The 18,981-nt window shown below is 40.0% G+C and overlaps 1 protein-coding gene across 4 annotated transcripts; it reads left to right on the plus strand.

Annotated features, from left to right (window-relative positions):
- The first annotated feature begins 473 nt into the window (after window positions 1-473).
- Window positions 474-18,608, plus strand: LOC144205360 (vinculin-like). Of its 4 annotated transcripts, XM_077729689.1 has the most exons (23): window positions 475-934; window positions 2,640-2,710; window positions 3,428-3,578; window positions 3,978-4,086; window positions 4,597-4,719; window positions 5,241-5,401; window positions 7,443-7,533; window positions 7,627-7,774; window positions 7,846-7,999; window positions 8,090-8,265; window positions 9,251-9,441; window positions 10,175-10,201; window positions 11,032-11,231; window positions 12,005-12,133; window positions 12,212-12,361; window positions 12,586-12,694; window positions 13,212-13,514; window positions 13,585-13,709; window positions 13,845-14,030; window positions 14,682-14,837; window positions 15,694-15,897; window positions 16,083-16,187; window positions 16,894-18,608. In XM_077729689.1, exons 1-23 carry the CDS (start codon window positions 767-769, stop codon window positions 17,038-17,040), a joined length of 3,384 nt encoding a protein of 1,127 aa, XP_077585815.1. In that variant the 5' UTR covers window positions 475-766; the 3' UTR covers window positions 17,041-18,608. The 4 variants fall into 4 exon arrangements, with proteins under 4 accessions (XP_077585817.1, XP_077585815.1, XP_077585818.1 ...); XM_077729691.1 differs by lacking the exon at window positions 14,682-14,837 and having other exon boundaries at window positions 474-934; XM_077729690.1 differs by lacking the exon at window positions 10,175-10,201 and having other exon boundaries at window positions 476-934.
- The last annotated feature ends 373 nt before the right edge of the window (window positions 18,609-18,981 follow it).

Raw genomic sequence — 18,981 nt, forward strand, 5'->3', positions numbered from 1 at the left:
TTGGCTGGGATAGGCTCCAGCACCCCCACGACCATAATGAGGATAATGCGGTTCAAAAAATGAATGAACAAACAAACAAATGTAAATACATTAATTAATACATAAATAAATAGAAAATAAATCAAGACACTGCGATCCAATGGCCACTGATTCAGGGTGTCCTCTGCCTCTGTCCCAGAGTCAGCTGGGATAGGCTCCAGCACCCCCGCGACCCTATTGAGAATACTAAAGCGGTTCAGAAAATGAATGAAAGAAACAATAACTAAATAAATATATATATTTTAAATCATTGCGATGCTTTATTCCTCCTGTTGGTGCTCAATGCCCCCCACTACAATCGAGGTATCCCCATCTGTCATTAATTTAGCGGCCCTTTCCTTTTTGGGCTTCAGAGAGGGACGTCTGCCGACTGGCATAGATGACGTAACTTGCTATGAGCTGTCACTTGCACGATGCTGTGCGCGTGCGTGCAACGTGAACGCGCACGAGGACCGAGCCTTCTCTACTCCAGCAGCACGGGCAACACCGAGCAAACTGCGTCTTCGCCGTGATTGGGCGCTGGGCGGCGATTCCTTCTGGCACGATCGGGGTCGATCCCACGGAACGGTCGCGGGTCCACCTTCAGCCGTCAGAGCGAACGTGTGTTTTGCTCCTCCCGCAAGTGAGGAGAGGATAAAAAGAAAGGAAGAGGGGCTCGGAGCAAGGGAGCCACCGACCGACCACCTTTTTATGTGTGTTGGGGGGGCTGCAGTAAAAGTCGCTCATCATGCCGGTGTTTCACACCAAGACCATCGAGGGTATCCTGGAGCCGGTGGCCCAGCAGATTTCTCACCTGGTCATCATGCACGAAGAGGGCGAGGTGGACGGGAAAGCCATCCCGGACTTGTCCGTACCGGTGCAGGTGGTGCAGGCTGCAGTCAGCAACCTTGTGCGGGTGAGTCAATGTGAGTTTCTTGACTTGAGTTTGATTTATTTAATAGGGGACAGCACATACTAATGAATATATTAATGTTCATGTTATGTATGTATGTATGTATGTATGTATGTATGTATGTATGTATGTTATGTATATATATATATATATATATATATATATATATATATATATATATATATATATATATATATATATATATATATATATATATATATATATATATATATATATATATATATATATATATATATATCTATATCTATATCTATGTCTATATATATATATATATATATATATATATATATATATATATATATATATATATATATATATATATATATATATATATATATATATATATATATATATATATATATATATATATATATATATATATACATTGCGTTTATTGACGTAGATTTTGACGGTTAGAATGAAAATAAATGAATGTGAAACTGAGCAAAGGGCAGCATTGTACACATTCGATTACACAACTCGCTAATGTCTGGTTTAATGGTGCTGATGTCAAAATAAAAGCATATGATTCTGTAAATACAGTATGAATGAGCTTCAAATCAGGCAGAACAACCCCAAGGACCAAATTGGACTCCCGAGAGGGCTCTTTTTGGCCGACAGGACGCATGTTTGACACCGTTATTCTAGACGGCAAGCACAAGAAAGTGAGATTGAGAAATCTGCTCTTATCTTATGCAATTAAGATTGGTAGGTTCATTCTAGATGATACGTAATGATTCCACAGCAAAGCAGATGAGTAAAGTAGTCTTGAGAGAACAGCTTGCTGGTTGCTGGGTAGAACAACTTAACTGGCCATGATGGTCACTCACTGGTTTTGCAAACTTTATTTTAGAAAGCAGGGTCAGTTGATGCAAAGATGTAAAAGAGCAGAGTTCCATTGCACACTGATTTGGTTACACTGTTAACCCCCACCAGGGTGGGCCACACATGTTAAAACTAGGTCACTGATTCCTCCAGACACAAACAAGATGATGTCAATCAGTCAAAGCGGCTTGTACGGGAGCGAGCTGACGATTCAACTCTACATCTCAAAGATGAGCTGGTGCATTCGTTTGGAATTCCGTCAACTCGTTGGAGTTGCGCTGATGATCTAGGCGCTCTTGGAAGTTTAAGATCTCCAAGGAGGTGATGTCGATCTCACACTCGAGTATGTCTAGGGGGAGGGGACGGAGGAATAAATAGATTTACTGTTGAGATGTGAGGCCGGGTGGGAAGTGAGTAGAGGTATCACCTACTTCTGTTTGCGATGCAATTCAAACGATGACCCGGGATTACCTTTCCTACTTTTCTGTATCCTATTCTGCTTTTTAAAATTCATGTGTCAGAAAGCATCCATCATATACCTTATCTTGCTATTTTCACTTAGTTAAATCACACAGAAGTGATTCTAATGGATCTTTAGTAGCTCGGTAGACAGCACGCTGAAACTGCCAAGCTATGTTATTGATATGGGTTTAAATACCAAAAACATCAAGAGAAATTATACATGTAGCCGGAGGAAACCCACATAGGCCCGGGAAGAACATGCAAACTCTACACAGGTGGACTTGACCTGAATTTGAACCCCAGAGTCCCAAAAACTGCCATGGTCTTAACATTTATAGTTTCGTACTACATAGCCGTATACTTTATCTAAGGCATACCTTTATATTTTCATATGTTTCAGGTGGGGAAGGAAACGGTTCAAACCACAGAGGACCAGATGCTAAAAAGAGACATGCCTCCTGCATTCATCAAGTAAGTTTATTTACCATTGATGACAATGTGCGTAAAGGAATAAATCTACTTTATCTCTTAGATGAGTTTTCCGAGCAGTCTAATGTTAGGAAATATGGCAGCATGCCCACTTGCAACAAAGAGCAACTTCTGAACCAAGTGTTCTGTCAGAAGCAACCCACGGGTGAATCGTTTGCCATCAAGCATTCATTGTTGTCTATTGTTTTGTCCCACCAGCAGCTTCCAAATGTCTGATAGGACGGCATAAAGCGCCTACTCATCAATTCTCCCCACTGGAATAAGACTGCATTTACTTGAGTGTCCTGTTGTAAAAAAAATAAGATCAATGACCTAAGTGCAGCAATTGAACAGTGTTGTTCACCGAGTTTTCATCCTCCTTCACTTTTCCAAGACAGATTCCAAAAGTTAACCTATTGCCCCCCCGCCCCCAAGCACACACATACGAGTATACACACAGGGCACCACGTCATAAATCTTCACCACCGGGCTCTGGACCGGGGGCTTGTGTAATGTGAACCCTCCTAAATATAGATAACCCAGCAGCCATTGATACCCTGACAAACAGGGTTTCTGAAAAATTAGGAGGTGTCTTGGCATCTTCCAACCACTCAATATCCTCAAAATATCAAACCTCAGATGTTTTTTGATCATCCCGCTCGAAAACAAAACATAAGCTGCAACATTTTTGACGTTTGCTTAATTGTACAATGTGTGCAGAGTGGAGAATTCGTCTTCAAAACTGGTCCAAGCGGCTCAGATGCTCAAGACTGACCCCTACTCGGTTCCCGCTCGGGATTACCTCATTGACGGCTCCAGAGGGATCTTGTCGGGCACGTCTGACCTGCTGCTTACGTTTGACGAGGCTGAGGTGTGTGTGTGTCTTTGTGCGAGTGACTTATGGGGAAAGGCAGGTTATTATAGCAGCAAAGTGGAGAAGGAACTGAGCTCACATCTTGACGTCATGCAGTAATAGGAGGTTTGGTTAGATTTAATCAGTTCGATACAATGACTTGCCTCTATCATAATGCTGAATGTGTGCGTGTGTTTATTGGATATTTGAGGCTTCTTACCCTGAGTGCTTCTTCAGTAGAAGGACATTATTATGTCTAGTTTTGATGAAGCAAAGCTCTTTTAGTCATAAGTCCAATGTCACAAGACCACATACACACACAAGAAGCGGCCAATAAAGGAACAATGATAAAAGGATTTAATATCCTTTCACCACATGTGTATAGTAATGCTGTTACTGCTGTTTCTTGTGTTTCAGGTGCGTAAAATAATACGTGTGTGCAAAGGTATCATGGAGTATCTGACAGTATCTGAAGTGGTGGAGACCATGGAGGACCTCGTAACGTACACTAAAAATTTAGGACCAGGTCAGCAGGAAGAACTTTTTTTTCTGAACATTTGGCTATGGAATAAAAGGAATTGAAATATACACAAAAATGAATGATTGACCAATTTTTTAGCAAAAAAATCCACGAATTCATGAATGTTGTTAATCACGAAAAATGTTAATTCTTGTAAAAAATTAAAGTTACTCAAATAAAATATAAATGAGAATATTTATTCATCTTCCGTACCGTTCCGTTGTATAGTACAAATGTAGCCTACACCTACTTTGTATATACGGATGCCAGGTCTCAATTATAATTTCATATTAATATTCATTCACCGCTTATCCACACATGGCTTGCGGGGGTGCTGGAGCAAACTACGTCCAAAAACGCGAACTGAAAAAGCACATTAAAAGCGAAGAGAGTCGCCCGAGAATCCGAATTATACTCATCAGCACTGATAAAAAGATCGTGTCTTTATTATGATCGTTGGGTTATTCACACTTGTCCGGGACACACTTTAACTAACGATTGCTTGCCTTTCCTCAGGGATGACCAAGATGTCAAAGATGATAGAGGAGAGGCAACAGGAGCTGACACACCAGGAGCATAGACAGATGCTCATCAACTCCATGAGCACAATCAAAGAGCTGCTGCCTGTCCTGATATCAGGTGAGTGTGTATCCGCGTATGTATGTGTGTGTGTGTGAATGTGACCACAAAAAGCCAGAGTGCAGGTCACTGAGCTTGCCGCACAGTTGTCATAGCAACACAGAATATTACAGTCATTAGCCGGAGGCGTTGTACTGTAAGATTGACTACAGGCGCACACGCAAGCTGCTGCTTGTTTTCCTGGATGGCCTATTAAGAGGGGATCGTACAATGAATAAAATACTATAAAAAATAATCGTTGCAGTATGTCATAATAAATCCCATGTGCAAGGAATTGTAAAAAGAGATTTATGACAAAAAAAATATCAAAATATCTTTTTGAAAGTGTAATTTTGAGTGTCATCGTAATGCATACATTTATATAGTTTGTCTAAATGAAAGGAACTCATTATTATGGTGTAATACATAAATCTGGATTTATATATTGATTGTGTAAGATACTTTCTGATCAGAAACACGGCACATCTACATGGTGTGATTAGCGCGACAATTCGTTAATATGTCTGCCTTTCTGTCCCCAGCCATAAAAATCTTTGTGGCAACCAAGACCGGGCGCGGTGTCGCCATGGAGGAAGCTGAGAGAAACCGTCGCTTTACCTTCGAGAAGATGAGTGGAGAGATCACCGAGATCATCAGAGTCTTGCAGCTGACCACATGGGATGAAGACGCCTGGGCAAACAAGGTACCACTCGACTCACTGGCTACGCTCTCAATCCCCACACTTAAAGGTTCTATGAAATACTACGGCAAATGATATCAGATCATATTATGGACACAAATCCAGAAGAGAGACAAAATGGGCTCATTAATTACATTACATCCTAAATAGTTTTTGTTTCGCCAAACAGAAGTTGAGGTCACAGCCTCTTTATTGTCTTGTGGATAGAAAATATCATTAATTCTGGTTGTGATGTCACAACCAGAATTGGTAAAAAAATAAATAAAAGTATAGGCCTTCCCAGATGCATAATTTGGGATGGATTAATAATAAAATAGATGGAGGTGTAACCAGATTTAAGTGTTAAATTCCTTTTCTACATGTCAAAATACATTAGTTTTTTGACATGGTTTGACATGATTAGATTTTTGACATGGTTAACATTTCATAGCACCTTTAACCAAATTTCAATGTTGATATGGAGGGCCCCCTCACGCGCGCTCTTCAAAGAGTAGTTCAACCGTTTTAGCCACGCAAGCCTCTTTTCTGCAGAGAGCATCTCTTTACCTTCTGTGATTCACTTTTTCTTTTTGCCTGCTGGTGTAACCCCTTTTCCTTTTTCTTTCTTGACCCTCTTTCTCCATTATTTTGCCTCCTTGTAGAAGGTAAGCCTGTTTCTCTCCCCATCTGCAGCCTCTAATGCACGTTTGTGTGCCACTTGGTTTGACACATATGTATATTTAGACTTATTATAAATGTTGTAGTGTCGCTGCCATGCTGGTACTCAACAAACTGTGTGTCACGTGCTTCAGTCAACTGATGTGATGATGTACTGTAACTCATCACTATGTGTATTGTTTTGTATTTGTATTTGTTTTGTATTGTCAAAAGTACTGACACAGATATATAGGACACAGTATTTTTGAAAATCATAATAACATCATAGTCTGAATGAAGTATTAACAGTGTGTCAATTTAGTTTTTCTCTTGTTTTTATATTTAATCAGAAAACAGATGTTTTAAAATGTGGATAACATTACATAGATGCATAGTAAACATACAACTTAAGAAGCACTTTATTTACAGCAAGGGTATTTTGCAGGAATTTATAAATTAAGTTAAATTAAATTCAATCTTTGCGAACGTTAGCTCAGGCTAATGTCTGTTTCTATCTGTTTGCCGCAGTCAAATTGTCTGTGCGTCGAGTGGTTAGTGTGTCGGCCTCGCAGCTCTGGGGTCCTAGGTTAAAATCTAGGTCATGTCCATCTGTGTGGAGTTTGCATGTTCTCTCGGGGCTGCGTGGGTTTTCTCCGGGTACTCTGGTTTCCTCCCAAGTTAAAAAAAATGCATGGTAGGCCTATTGGACACTCTAAATTGCCCCCAGGTATGGGTGTGAGTGTGCATGGTTGTCCGTCTCCTTGTGCCCTGCGATTGCTGGCCACCAATTCAGGGTGTCTCCCCGCCTGTGGCCCGGAGACAGCTGGGATAGGGTCGGGAACCACCCTAATGAGGATAAAGAGGTTCAGAAAATGAGATGGGATGAAATTGTCAGAGACCTAAAACTTGAGCCTCCTAATAGCAAATATTTCTTTTTAATTGTAATTGATTCATCTTTTTAATTTTAACGTATCGGAAGAATTTCAATTTCACCCAAAATAGCAAAAGTACTGTTTTTTTGCTTTTTTTGACATAGTTTTCTTTTCTTTAATATAACAACATATACAGTAGTAAAATAGTTTCACGGGCCAAATGAAACGATGTGGCGGCCATCCTCATTTTTGATACCAGTGATTTTTAAAGTAGAAAATTTTACGTCAGTCACACTCACCCAGACTCTATTGTAAGCATATAGCAGACATATTGAGCTTTAAATCTCATTATACTTACTACAGCCTTCAATTCATTTCAATTTAAAATCTATTGTTTTAGAGTATGTATTAATTAGAGTGGGGTCCAATTCCAGAGCTTAGTCATGAAGCTTCTCAATGTTTTCCTCAACATTATTTATATATTTGATTTATTCATCCTAAATAAGAATATCTTTCTTTAAATCCTTTTTTTATAGGATATGGAAGCACTGAAGAGATCTTTGGCTTTAATTGAATCCAAGATGAGCCAAGCAAAAAGTTGGCTAAAAGACCCTTATGGTCAACCAGGTTTGTACTTCAAAATTGTATACGTTGTTATTTCTGAAGCATCCGCTTTCATTGTCTTTAAAACGCAATTTTGTGCCACGTCACGCCCACCAGGAGAACCTGGCGAGGTTGCATTGCGCATCATTCTGGATGAAACTGGAAAAGTCGGGGAGCTGTGCGCCGGAAAGGAAAGGAAGGACATCATGGCCACACATAAAGCTCTGGCACCGATGACTGAACAAATTGCAGATCTAAGAGTCAGGTATTTCTTGCTTAAATTTAAAAAAAAAAAGATATTTCACGGCTTGATGCTTTTATGTCTTTATGTGACAGAGGCCAGGGTCCAAGCCAAGCATGTGTCCAGCGTTCAGACCAGTGCTCTCGGGGCTTAGACTTGTTATTCAGCAAAGTGGACAACGCAGCCCGCAGACTAGAGGCTCTTATCAATGCCAAGCAAGCCATCGCCAGAAGGCTGGATGCCGCACAGGTCTGGTGGAACATCTTGATGTAGAGATTTGGAGATGGGCACTTTTGCGCCATGTCACCCTGCCATTTATTTTCATGTTATTTTCTTAAGGCTTGGCTGGCTGACCCATATGGCGGTCCGGAGGGTGAGGAGAACATCAGGGCGTTACTCGCCGAAGCCAAACGCATCGCTGATCTGTGCGAGGATCCCAAAGACAGGGATGATATCCTACGCTCCATCAGCGAGATCGTAGGCCTCACTGCCAGAATGGTGGAGCTTCGCAAACAGTACGTATTTGAATTTTTGTCCCTCCAACACATACACTGTCTTTCCATATAATTTTAAGACCATCCATTTCTAGGAATCTCAGAATGCAGCCTTGCATTACCAATACCTGGCATATTTTACCTGCCTGGAGGTTTTGTTGTTGCCTGCCAACTTTTGGGCAGGAGTCCCACAATAAGGTTGCTAAACTGTTTGAAAACAATGAAGAACTAATGGGGTTATTTATTCGGATGGTGTAAAAAAAAAAGGGAAATCATATTGAAATTTGGGCCACTTCCTCTGAGAAATGACTTGCGTGGTAGCTCAAATACAGTGAGTCATTAAACATGAGTCAATATTTCTCTAAATAAGAAAAGAAATATAAATAGACATGTCTTGACAGCGATAATAATGTATGGAAAACCATTGGCGTACGTTATGCAACTTACATTTTGTTGTGGTTTTGTCGAATCCGCAAAATATAAAAGATATCGAAAATCCGAATTCTACATTGCATTTTTTTATTTCATCAAGACAATGAAACATATAATTCAGTAATATTTGAATGAAGTTAAACTTGAGACTTGATTCTCATGATGTATTTTTAGCCAACTTAACTCATTTTGATAGTAGGCTAATATAGATGCAAAGAGCGTGTGTTGCCTTCATTATAAGGCTTACAAGAGCCTTTTTATTTTTTATGCTGCAGACATATTTGTTGTTTTTGTTCCAATATGGCTCTTTTAACATTTTGGGTTGCCGACTCGTAGGTTAAGCAGATACACATGAACAGTGTTAGTATATCACAAACAAATAAATATTTTGAATGGTGAAAAGTGGCCTGAAAAACAATGGTATTTCCCTTTGAGGATGATTCACTAACCAAAAAGTAAATCACACTTGTTGTTATTTGTAGGTGAGGAACACCTTTCATAATAACCACCTTATCTATATTATTTTTTTAGAAATGATTAGACAAATTCTTACTGTGTTGCATTGTTGTCTCAGAGGTAAAGGCGACAGTCCGGAAGCCCGTGCCTTGGCAAAACAAATTGGGGCGGCCCTGCTAACCCTGCAGGCCAAGACCAATCGAGCCGTGGCCAACATGAGGCCCGCCAAGCCCGCCATCACTCTGGAGGGAAAAATGGAGCAAGCCCTGCGCTGGGTTGCCAACCCCGGGGTGGATGACAGAGGTGTAGGTGAGTGGTCAGAACAAGGATGGAAAGGATCTGCAATTATCATGCAAAATGTCATTTTATTCTTCAAAATAATCACATTGTATTTAAGATTTTAAGACATTTGTGTTGAAACAGATAACAGTTGCACTTTCATCATATTTTTTTCCCAAAATACACTCAAATAACGTCAAATTAAGGTGTTTTTTTTTTTGTAACTTTTGTAAAGAGACTGACGGAATCCCAAATCCAAATTCGTTATGTCCTGTTTAAAAACAAAATAAAATGAAATAAAAACTATGTTTTTTTGCTATCTTTACATAAACTATATTTTAAATTGGAATTATGGCTTGCCAATTTTAAGATCGAATATGGAAATACATTTTTTGGGATCCATCTATGCAATTAACCTTGACACAGTCAGTCGATCATATATGCAGATGCAAAGTAACTCATTTCAGAGATTTTGAACAGCCCCCCCATAATTAAAAAAAACAGACTCCTGAACATTTGAAAGTGTTAAAATGTTTTTCATAAAATGTTATTTTTTTCAAAACATCATAAAACCCAGTTATTCAATGCACATTTTCAGTTTTACCACCTATTAGGTGTGATAGAAACAGCTATTTATCGAAGAATTAAAAGTACTTGCCATTCTATGAAGATATATTTGCACGTCCATGAAATAGAAAAAAAATCTTGTTTTGCATACCTTTAACTTTCCATTGCTCCCTTGCACGCTGCCTCCCGGGAACAGAGTGTGAGAGACTGGAATGGAACACAGGTACTGTCTTACACTTTCTGCCTTCCAATTCAACTCAATGACTGCCATTGGCGGTTAGTGACGTCCAATGCATTTTGAATGGGAGGCTTACTTCCAAATTGGAAGCCAATCGCAGTCATTGTTTTTTTTTAATATACATAAATGCTCTTCTTTTACTACCTAATACCCACACACATCAATAGTTTTACAACTACAGCCAGGATTTGCACATTTTCTGGGGAAAAAACATGTTTAATACAAATATCTGAGTTGGCAGTGATTGGCTTTATAAAATAATTCATTCATTTTCTTAACCACTTTTTCTCACGAGGGTCACGGGGCAAGCTGGAGCCACTTTAACGTGAACTTGATTTAATGCGGGCTGGACCATTTTAGATATAATGTTTATATTTTTGTTTTTATAAATGGATTAAAAGAGTTGGATTAAAAGCCCTGAATATTCAGTTTTTTATAGAGCTAAAACAATGTTTATTTCAGCTTTTTTAAATATATTTTTAGAGTTTACAAAATGATTTTTGAACTAAAAACACAGAAAAAAAAGTTTAAAAAATGACCATTATTGATTTAAAAGGGGGAAAATAAGGAAATTTAACATACATCTGTACTTTTCATTTTAATTTAATCCTAAAACAGAAAGTCAGCACACATGATTTACTTTCCCCGGCCACACAAAATGATGCGGCGGGCCACATTTGGCCCCCGGGCCGTCACTTTGACACATGTGACTTAAGTGGTAAATGGAATCCTCATTGTTTTATCCATGAGCAAAATGAGAGCGGGTATGTACTGGAAATGTGATAGGGAGAACCTGACCATAACCATGTCATCAGGTCAGGCGGCTATCAGAGGGATGGTTGGAGAGGGCAAGAGACTGGCAGGAGGCCTCCTGGGGCCCTATCGCCAGGACATGATGGGTCGCTGCGACCGGGTGGAGGCTCTCATGACATCCTTGGCAGACATGGCTGGCAGGGGGGAAGCCGAGGCCCCCCACGCTCGGGCCACTGCCTCACAGTTACATGACAGCCTGAAGGTAATCCCACTTTTTTTTTTATATATACTGTGCAACAGACATGGTTCTAATTACCTAAATGTATTTTGAGCACAAATCTTTTCCTACCGCCAAGTTAAATAGATAGATTTTATGGGGCATGGCTGGGTCAGTCCAGAAAATGGATATAATGTATATAAATAATCCACATGCAGCCAAATCTACTTTACCAGACATCAAATAAATGAAAAAATAATAATAATTTATTTTCAAACTAAATAATAAGTATGTAGTGACCCTTAAAGCAACATTTTAAAAAGGTTCTATCTATCTACCACTAATGAAAGAATAAGAAAAAAAATGGTGGGGTACAGTATTGTTTGTATAATAGATGTCTTTTGTATCTGGGTGAAAATTGTTTTAATGAATGTAAATGTTCAAATATGAATTATTATTTATGGAAGAATACAAAATTGAATCACATGATATATTTAGCATCGTCAAACAATTTTTGAAAAAAATAACGCAAACTAATTTATGTGATTTCTCCTGCTTTTCACATTCTTTAAAATATATTCAGCCTGGATTTAATGTCAATACATGATTGTTGTTATGATTATAATTTTACCCATTCACATCATTTTGTCCTCTCAATCAGCAGCCACTATGTTTTGATTCTTGAGAAAAAGCTAACATTGCAACCTTGTTTCTGGGATGTCAAGGATTGTAAAGAATTATCCACTTTCCCCCAAGAATTTTGAAGAGTAAAAGAGCACCACCCAGTGAACTGATAACAAAACACATGCTTGTATCAGGATCTAAGGCATAAAATGCAAGAAGTGATGACCCAGGAAGTATCTGATGTCTTCAGTGATACCACCACTCCTATCAAACTGCTGGCCGTGTCTGCCACCGCCCCCCCAGATGCCCCCAACAGAGAGGAGGTGGGTTGTGGCCTGCATAGATTGACAGGAGAAGAAGTACTGTGGTGAAGGTTGGACTTTTCAATGTGGTGTTTATAGGTTTTTGAGGAGCGTGCTGGGAATTTTGAGGCTCACGCAAGTCGCCTGGGAGCAACAGCTGAGAAAGCGGCTGCTGTGGGAACAGCCAATAAGAGCACAGTGGAAGGGATTCACGCGGCGGTCAAACATGCCCGCGAACTCACCCCGCAGGTGCTTGTTTCTTCTTTATCCACACCTTAATTTAAGAAAAAAAGTGAGTGGGATAGTCGACTGGTTAGCTCACGGTGCTCCCGTGAGAGGTGTATTTATTCGCTCATTTGTAAAAAAAATAAAGATAAATATACGTGAATGCTAATCCCTTATTTAGATGTTTTTGGGGCCTTCAGGAAATTCTGGCCATTGCTGTGGTGGTTCCAATTTTCTGTATTTTGCAGGTAAATTCTGCTGCTCGGATCTTGTTGAAGAATCCTGGGAACAAAGCAGCGTACGAGCACTTTGACACCATGAAGAACCAGTGGATCGACAATGTGGAGAAACTCACAGGTGAGAAATGTCAATTTAGAAGTTGTCTCATTATTACAGTATGTGTTTGTATTGTATTATTATATAACAGTAGAATACAACTTATTAAAGCAGTAGACAACACACAGTATAAAGTCTTTTCTACGTGAAAGACGGTAGCACAAAGTACAGTATTTTATAATGAAAATCTGGCTTTTTTTGACATCTGGTAATGAGGGGAAACATTTTCATAGATAAAATGACAATTGTGACGAATGTAATGTCAGTTATGCCAAATGCGTACAGCAAATAAATACTCACAAGCTGGAAAGAGGCATACAGTAATCGCTCAAATATCGCGAATAATGTAGACCAAACTTTAATCTGCAAGATTCTGTACATAATCACGTTGTGATAAATGTAGATTTACTATTCAGGTTGGATAGGAGCGTAAATACTACATGATGTGTAAAAAAAATGTTTTCAATTCATTAAATCTTAAATTCAAGCACATGTCACTGATTTGTGCCTTTGCCAATTTGATTCTATCTCTCTCCAGCTCTGGTGGATGAGGCCATAGACACCAAGTCACTGCTCGATGCCTCTGAGGAAGCCATCAAGAAAGACATCGACAAGTGCCGAGTTGCCATGGCCAATGTTCAGCCCCAAATGCTTGTTGCCGGGGCCACCAGTATTGCAAGGCGAGCCAATCGGGTTCTGCTGGTGGCCAAACGGGAAGTGGAGAACTCGGAAGACCCACGTTTCAGGAACTTGGTCAAACATGCCTCGGACGTCCTGTCGCACACTATCTCTCCAATGGTCATGGACGCCAAGGCAGTTGCTGGCAACATACAGGATAAAGGTAGGTACATTCAGTCAAATCCATTTACAATTTGTTGATCACACAATTTTGACCTCTGAACCCTTCACAGGGCTGCAGAAGGCCTATTTGGACTCGTGTCTGAGGATTCTGGCTGCTGTGGGAAAAGTCAGGGAGGCCTTCCAACCTCAGGAACTGGACTTCCCACCTCCACCACCTGATCTGGATCAGCTCCAAGTAAGTCTAGCGCACAGGTGTCAAACTGATTACTGATTAAAAAATCATTTATTGCATTGCACATTTTTACCCATGAAAGACGTTTTCCATGATGTGAAATTGTACGAGCCCGCTTAACATGTGTTTCATATGCAGGTAAGCGATGAGCAAGCGCCACCTAAGCCTCCCTTGCCAGAAGGCGAAGTGCCACCCCCTCGTCCCCCACCCCCCGAGGAAAAGGATGAAGAGTTCCCGGCGCAGAAAGCAGGAGAGGTCGTCAGTGAGCCTATGATGGTGGCCGCCAAACAGCTGCACGACGAGGCTCGCAAGTGGTCCAGCAAGGTCGGTTTCCGAATGCACATACAATTGCCCACTTTTGCCAAACTGACATTCATTATTGCAACCACGTTGATTGTGAATTTCTATTTTGTCAATCATTTTGATGCTGAATGTGAATATCATCAGTGGCTTGCTTCCAATTTCAGAAGGAAACTGTAAACTGTCATACGGTTGGTCTTAACATTCAGCCATTTCTCAATGTGAATGTCTATCTACATGTGCCCTTCAGTAATGTCGTTTGGTGTATAGTATGTATTCTTTACAACATTTTATTTTCAATGTGAAGGTCCATCATTCCTTCTTCTGAATTTTTTTATGATCTGAAATTCAAGCAGTAATTGCACATCCCGTGGTCCCTGCACATCAGTCTTCATAAACCGTCATGAAAAAGTCGCGTCCAATATCGGACAGAGCCCTATTTCCTGTTGGGTGGCTCCATCCCTTTTATTTATCTCCTCCTCGCCTTCATTTAGCAGTCCCTCCTCCTTCCCCCTGCTCCTCCATGATGCTTCCGCTGTTCTTCCACCTACTGCTTCTCATAGTGTACTAAACACCTCCTCCCCCCGCCATTCCTGCCTCTCTCCCCCCCTTTCCTCCCCTCCCCAATCGATCCTCCGCCAATCCGCCCTGCCAAATATCCCCTTCCCCTGCCAGGAGGTAGTAGAGGTAGAGGAGGAAGATGAGTTTACTGATGGTGAGGATGACTTTGAGCCAGAGCTGCTGCTGATGCCTTCCAATCAACCTGTCAATCAACCCATGCTGGCCGCCGCCCAGGCTCTTCATCAGGAGGCGCGCAAGTGGTCCAGCAAGGTCTGACAATGATGTCACAAGCGCATTTTTGCCACTGGATTATTTGACTCCACCCCTTCTCTCCACACACACACGCATGCAAAAATAAACAAACAAAAGGCGTCACTCAAACAAACTGCATCTACCGCTACCATGGCAACCTCCAACCAGCTGTGGCTGCTCAGATGGCGCTAAAGTTGTACTAAAGGTTGACAGTTATTGGAATGGCTTTTTCTTTTAAGTTGATTCACCACTATGACAAAGTAGCTTCAGGATTTCCTTCCCTCACGTCCATTTAGAGGAGGAGTTTCGCTGTTGTCAGGGTAACCTTGGATGTCAGGATGACAGTTCCCCTAAGCCTAAGACTTCTGGGTGACTTAGTTGTGGCCCTCATGGTTACTAACATTAAAGCACTAAGAAACGGGTAAGCATGAATGTGATGGGATTCTGTCTGTACACTGCATGAAACTTACATTTTTGCTGCTCTTCATGTTATGTTCATGTTAACCCACCATTGATATTAACAAAACAACGCTTGGAAAGCTCAATATCATTCAAAAGTATTGGTGACACATGGCTATTATTGACATTAGGAGCATAAAAATGACTTTCCACCATTTTTGAAGGGTGGTACATCCGGCCCTACACATAAAGAGCTCGTGACTCATTGCCTTCCATTGATGACAATTGAATGATATTAGCTTTAATGTTCCTTAAATAACATCATTCACAGCCAGTTCAAATTGAATGGATATCTATCCATGTCAATGATGTGTCCCAGTACTTCAGTCCATATTCTCTTTCTCTATCACATCCTGGTTCTAAAAAAGTGTATCCATCCTCAATCTCTAATTCCTCTCTTACCTCCTGGTCCCAGGGCAATGACATCATCGCGGCCGCCAAGCGTATGGCTCTGCTGATGGCTGAGATGTCCCGGCTGGTGCGAGGTGGCAGCGGCAACAAGCGAGCCCTGATCCAGTGCGCCAAAGATATCGCCAAGGCATCGGACGAGGTGACGAGACTCGCCAAGGAAGTGGCAAAGCAGTGCACGGATAGACGCATCAGGACGAATCTGCTGCAGGTTTGTTTTTCTGGGGATGTGGGAGGTCAAAGGTTGCTTAGTTTAATCATAGGATTGGATTTATATTGGACTTTTACAGTTGTCTACTTACCTCATATGTCAAATCTGTACTGGGAATCACCTTTAATGTAAAATCTGTACTGGGAAATGTGAAATGCTAATGATAAATATTTTTGTTATTGAAGGTGTGTGAGCGAATCCCAACCATCAGCACTCAGTTGAAGATTCTCTCCACGGTGAAAGCTACCATGTTGGGTAGAACAAATATCAGTGAAGAGGAGTCAGAGCAGGTAATACTATCTATTTTTTTTTTAAATATGAGAGTTACATACGTATATCATACTATAATATACCGGAATCCACCGGTTTTATTTGTAGACAAAGTATTGCGCGGTCGATGCCATTTTTGGGAGATTCAGCTTGGGCAGAGCGAAGAGGTTATTTAAGTAGAGTAGTATTGGCCTTAATATAAGACGACCCACACTTTTTCAAGACTTAAGTTTGAAAAAAGACATTTTGAACGTCAAATTCAGTTTTTATTCACAAAATAATGATACTACATCTGAGACAAATTATTATAACAATACATTTAAGAGAAAAAGCTGTTATTTTGCCTAACTACAATGTCTAGACCATGTTCTGGGTTTCCTCCGGGTACTCTGGTTTCCTCCCACATTCCAAAGACATCCATGATAGGCTGGTTGGTCACTCTGAATTGCCCCTAGGTATGAGTGTGAGAGTGAATGACTGTGTCTCCTCATACTCTTCAATTGGTTGGCCACCAATTTAGAATTCAGGATGTCCCTAGCCTTGTGCCAAAAGTCAGCTGGGATAGGCTCCAGCACCTCCTGTTTACCCTTGTAAGGTTAGGGTGGTTAAGAAAATGAATGATTTTCTTCTTCTTCAGATATAAAGTGGTTTGTTGAATTCCACAACTTTTATTGTTAACATACAAACCGTTGCAACAAGAGCCTTCTCGTCACTTTTTTTGTGTAGGCCACGGAGATGCTGGTCCACAATGCTCAGAACCTGATGCAGTCTGTAAAGGAGACGGTGAGGGAAGCAGAGGCGGCCTCCATCAAGATCCGCACAGATGCGGGCTGCACCCTCCGCTGGGTTCGCAAGACACCGTGGTACCAGTGAACGCAGCAGTGACTTTCTGAACAAACGTGCAAAGAGTACAAAAAGAAAAGTAGCGACATAGACTTACTGTAGATGATTCTCCTTCATCCACCGTAGACGTGCTTGGTTTAAAGCTCTCCTTGTCCCTTTTTCAAGTGGACGCAAGGAAGCCGTTTCTATTAATATATATTTTTGGTATGTTGATTGCAGGTAGCTATATATTTTTTGCATGAAGAGTTTTTCTATTTTCTAAAAGGCGACTTAAAACATTGTGATAGGAGTTTTATGTTAAGCTTCGCTTCTTAACCCTTTCATGTCCGGGTTTACATTGAACTCTTTCAGTGCCAGTGACCTTGCAATCGGGCGTCGTCCAATCATCTGTCTGCTGTGAATTCAAATGAGTTTGTCTCTAGTAGATGTCAAATCCATTTGAAGTGGGAGGCCTGGCAGCGAATGAACGAATGTGCATCTATCACCGTCAATGGCTTTTAACAAATATAAATGAAGCATTGGAGGAATACAAAAATAGTATTGATTTAAAAATGGCTAGATATAGAATTCAAAACAACATAAATGATTTAAAAATAAAAATATTCCATGATTCAAATTAAAAATCATGCAATTGGTTGGTGAACAATTCAGGGGGAACCGCGCCTGCTGCAAATAGTTGACTGGAATAGTCTCCAGCACCCCCCGCGACCCTTTGTGGGGATGGAATCACTCATAAAATTAACATTTTAAAAGATTTATTTTCTAGATATAATATTTTTATATATTGTATTTTTTAGTATTCGTATTATATTTATTAATATTAATATTATCTTCATATACCAATGTATTCCCTAATTCTTTTTCATGTATATTTGTTAAATGTAAATTCAGGTATCAAGTGGTTTTAATCAAGATGTGTCTGTGTAAGCAATACTGACTGTGTTTAAAACACATAAGGGCGGAGCTTGCCTGATGTTTACTTTGATAATTAACGCTGCTCTTAAGTGAAGGAAAACTCACCTGTGTGTCAATTTTAAAGAGGTTGGCATTTGGTGACATGTATACTTGAACTCGGATGTCTTCTCGATGGGAAGTGCTTGGTGATGAAGTGTATAATTTCATTAATGTGTGGCAGTATTGATTTTTTGGGGTTGACAATCACATATTTCCATCGATTTTTGTTTAACAGGATGATGGAACTTGTTGTGAGTTGTAGGTTTGGGTTCAGAAAGAGCTTTTAATTAATTACATGGAATTTATTGTTCATGAACAATTTTAATTGGTTTTTCGTTTACACTCAACTAATTTTCTCCGTAAATTAGACCAACACCACTAATCTGTGAAAGCTTTAATAGCAGGATATTACTGGCATGAAAACAAGAGTTATGAATATTTAGATAGTTAAAACTTTTTTAACACTACTCAAATGCCCATCCTTATTTAAATGTGAAGTTTGTGTGGCTGCTGTGTGTTTTTAAAATATATTCTGAATCCAAATGATGCGTTTCCTTATCCAAAACTGCATTTTAAAATGTTTTTAAAGAGCACCATCACAATGTTAACTATTTCAACCAATCACGTGGCTTTTTTTTTTTACCCTACAGCTGCAAATCTTAATGAGCTCGTCACTAGTAGACATCCAATTTGTTTGAATTGGAAAATGGATTGGACGTTTTATGGTGCCAATGGTATTTTCAGATCACATTTATTTTCCTGTATAATCCCAACAGTTGAACTGTTTGTTGGATGTCATGTATTTGACGGTTTTATCACCATTTAACAGACATTTTGAGCTACCGCTTTATAGTTTCATCACCACGATGTTGTATGATTGCGGGACAAACGTAATTGAAACAGAGAATTTGTGCAATCGTGGATAGAAAAGAGCATTGAAGAGAGTAGTGTGCATGTTGCTTGACTAAAATTACAGGTGTATTTGCATTATAGTACAATGCATACTCCTCTCACGTT

The sequence above is a fragment of the Stigmatopora nigra genome, chromosome 12 (assembly GCF_051989575.1).
Source record: "Stigmatopora nigra isolate UIUO_SnigA chromosome 12, RoL_Snig_1.1, whole genome shotgun sequence".
NCBI classification, from domain to species: domain Eukaryota; kingdom Metazoa; phylum Chordata; class Actinopteri; order Syngnathiformes; family Syngnathidae; genus Stigmatopora; species Stigmatopora nigra.